The following is a 3,414-nucleotide window of genomic DNA, read 5'->3' as shown; positions in this document are numbered from 1 at the left end:
GTTTTTCAATAATAGAGAACAAACAATAGTATCTATTCTTATTTAGTAACAACTCATCTTAAAATTATTCATTCGATACATTTTCATTGAGAAAAAAATATTCTTCCTACTACAGAGAAGTATATGTCCACCTTAGAAAATTAGGAAATAGAGGTAAGCAAAGAACAAAGGAACTGGTACTGTCTGTCATCCAGATTACCCCATGGTTAGAGCTTCCTGACTATACCCCTCCTTTTCTGTCCATATATACTTCTTTTTTTTTTTTTTTTTAAGACTGAATCTCACTCTGTTGCCAGGCTGGAGTACAGTGACGCAATCTCGGCTCACTGCAACCTCCGCCTCCTGGGTTCAAGCGATTCTCAGCTTCCTGAGTAGCTGGGACTACAGGCGTGCGCCACCATGCCCAGCTAATGTTCGTGTTTATTTTTAGTAGAGATGGGGTTTCACCATGTTGGCCAGGATGGTGTCTATCTCTTGACATTGTGATCTGCCCACCTCGGCCTCCCAAAGTGCTGGGATTACAGGGTATGAGCCACTGCACCTGCCCATATGTAATTTTTTAAAGCAAAAGTTAGGATCATATTTTATTTTGTCATCTGCATTTTTCATTTAATATCAGAAACTGTTTGTCAAAAATAATATTGTGTAATTTTTTAATGATTTATATTATTTCATTGTGTAGCCATATTCCTAGAGGAATTTAAAAACCTACCCAGAAATTAATTGATTAAAAAAAAACAAAAGCTAGCTAAAGTAAAATTAGTCATAGATATTTTTTAAATTTAATTTGTTTTGGCCAGGCGTGGTGGCTCACACCTGTAATCCTAGCACTTTGGGAGGCTGAGACAGGAGGATCCCTTGAGCCCAGTGTTCAAGACCAGCCTGGACAACACAGTGAGAAAGCCAGGCACAGTGGCGTGTGCCTATAATCCCAGCTACTCAGAAGGTGGAGTTGGGAGGATAGCTTGCGCCCAGAAGGTTGAGGCTTCGGTTGAGCTGTGATCGCGCCACTGTACTCCATCCTGGGTGACAGAGCAAGACCCTGTCTCAGAAAAAAAGAAAATTAATTTGTTTCTAGTTTTATAATTTGAAAGAAAATAATCAAAAGAAGAAAATTTAAATTTCTTATTCTGTCATTTAAAGATGTCATTATTTTTGTTTTCCTTTCAGTTCTTTCCCCGTCGTGTGTGTATGTGTATGTGTGTGTATGTTAAAAGCAAAATTCCTCATTAACTAAAAAAAAAAAAATTAGAAGCTTGTTGTGCCACACATTTAAAAATTGGAGAGGAGGTCTTATACTGTGGTTTGCTGAGATTCTCTGAGTATGATCCCAGAGACAGCACAGATGGAAATAAAGCGCTGTGGGGCTTGGCCTCTGTTCCGCCACACTTTCCTGGAGTAGGGAGGAAGAAGGGGCTGCTGATGGCCCTGCGTCTACTGCAAAGGCAGGCCAAAGGGAGGGAGAGTTGATTGTGGCAGTGGGAGATGGAATTGTACCCGATTAGCATTATATCGAGAGCAGAGGAAATCATTTACACTCTCTAGGGAGGAGATGGACCTGAGGCAATTAGAATTTTTCCACCTCTAACTTTAGTGATTCTTGTATTACAGAGGCATATGTGATAGAGAAAAGCACCTGATCTTTTTGATGCTATCAGGAGAATCCTAAGACTTCTTTTGTCGGGAGGCCCCTCTGAGCCCCCTTGCAAGTGCTGATCCTCTGAGTTGGTGGGGAGGGGAGATGGGCGCTAAGGAAGTGGAGCATTTTCTCAGAGATCTCTTAAGAGAGGAGGAGGAGACTGTCCCAGAAGGTGAGCATATTTAATGCTCACAAAACCTATAATGCAGGGGGTACCCATCAGTGGTGCTGGAGAGATGCCTTGGCACTCATGCCTTCCTCCAAGGTGCTGGAGGCATCCTGGAATGAGAGACCTGCTTTGTTATCATTCTGTTTTGTTTTGTTTTGTGATGGAGTTTCGCTCACCCAGGCTGGAGCGCAATGGTGCAATCTCGGCTCACTGCAGCCTCTGCCTCCTGGGTTCAAGCGATTCTCCTGCCTCAGCCTCCTGAGTAGCTGGGATTATAGGTGCATGCCATCATGGCTGGCTAATTTTTGTATTTTTAGTAGAGACAGGGTTTCACCATGTTGGCCAGGCTCGTCTTGAACTCCTGAACTCAGGTGATCTGCACGCCTCGGCCTCCCTAGGTGCTGGGATTACAGGCGTAAGCCACTACGCCTGGCCATTCTTTTTTTTGAGACAGTCTTGCTCTGTTGGCCAGGCTGGAATACAATGGCGCAATCTTGGCTCACTACAACTTCCGTCTCCTGGATTCAAGTGATTCTCGTGCCTCAGCCTCCTAAGTAGATGGGATTACAGGTGCCTGCCACCATACCTGGCTGAGTTTTGTATTTTTAGTAAACATGGGGTTTTACCACGTTGGCTAGGCTGGTCTTGAACTCCTGACCTCAGGTGATCCACCCACCTTGGCCTGGTATTACAGGCATGAGCCACCATACCCGATCTGTTGTCATCATTCTTACATTCCTGCCCACTTCTGTCCCATGTGTCTTTCACTCTGGCACAAACATTTATGAAAATTGATCACATGGCTTCCATGTAAATTAACTGGGTGAGGCCCAGCCATGCCAGCTTCAACCACATGGGCACCGTCCAGGGACCTCCCTGTTCTGCAAGCTGCCCTTCTGGCTGGTACTCACTGTGTGTGAGTGCCTCTCTGTCTTGCCTTGCCCACTCCCCAGGGTTCTGGCTGGTGTGGACCGTCATCATCATCCTGAGCTGCTGCTGTGTCTGCCACCACCGCCGAGCCAAGCACCGTCTTCAGGCCCAGCAGCGGCAACATGAAATCAACCTGATCGCCTACCGAGAAGCCCACAATTACTCAGCGCTGCCATTTTATTTCAGTGCGTACACCCAAGCCCCCATACCCACCCTCAGGAGCACAGGTGCAAAGACCCAGGGCTCAGACTGAATATTGGTGGCCAGGGCCCCTGTAGGCATAGGGGGTTTGTCCTCTCCCTGCCTCTCCATAAAGCAAGGTCTTGAAAGTACAGGAACAAGGGGGCACTCCTTCAGCACGGAGGAGCAGGTGCTAGGGATGCAGTTCCCTGAAGCCACTGGGCCATTCCAAAGCTCATAGTGGCTGGGTTCTGGCTGGATCTCTGCTCTTTTAGCACCTGCCTACCTACCTACCTTCCTACCTACCTACCTTCCTTCCTTCCTCTCTCCCTCCCTCTTTTTCTCTCTGTCTTTCTCTCTTCCCCGCCTGCCTGCCTTTCCATCCCTCCCTCCCTCTTTTCCTTCCTTCCTTTCCTTCCTTCCTTCCTTCCTTCCTTCCTTCCTTCCTTCTTTCTTTCTTTCCTTTCTTTCTTTCCTTCTTTCCTTCTTTCTTTCT

At 46.3% G+C, this 3,414-nt stretch overlaps 1 protein-coding gene across 2 annotated transcripts in view; it reads left to right on the top strand.

Annotated features, from left to right (window-relative positions):
• The window catches only part of WBP1L (WW domain binding protein 1 like), a 47,313-nt gene that overhangs the window by 37,967 nt on the left and 5,932 nt on the right, over positions 1–3,414 (top strand). The window contains exon 3 of one of the 2 annotated variants that reach the window (XM_017851686.1): positions 2,762–2,923. The exons of the other annotated variant lie outside the window; for it this stretch is intronic. Within the exon in view, the coding sequence (XP_017707175.1) occupies positions 2,762–2,923 (162 nt within the window). The remainder of the gene's footprint in view (positions 1–2,761; positions 2,924–3,414) is intronic. 2 annotated transcript variants of the gene reach the window in all.

Source organism: Rhinopithecus bieti, unplaced genomic scaffold (assembly GCF_001698545.2).
Source record: "Rhinopithecus bieti isolate Rb0 unplaced genomic scaffold, ASM169854v2 scaffold_31787, whole genome shotgun sequence".
NCBI lineage: Eukaryota > Metazoa > Chordata > Mammalia > Primates > Cercopithecidae > Rhinopithecus > Rhinopithecus bieti.
The sequence above is the reverse complement of the archived record's forward strand: the minus strand, read 5'-3'. Positions and strand labels throughout refer to the sequence as shown.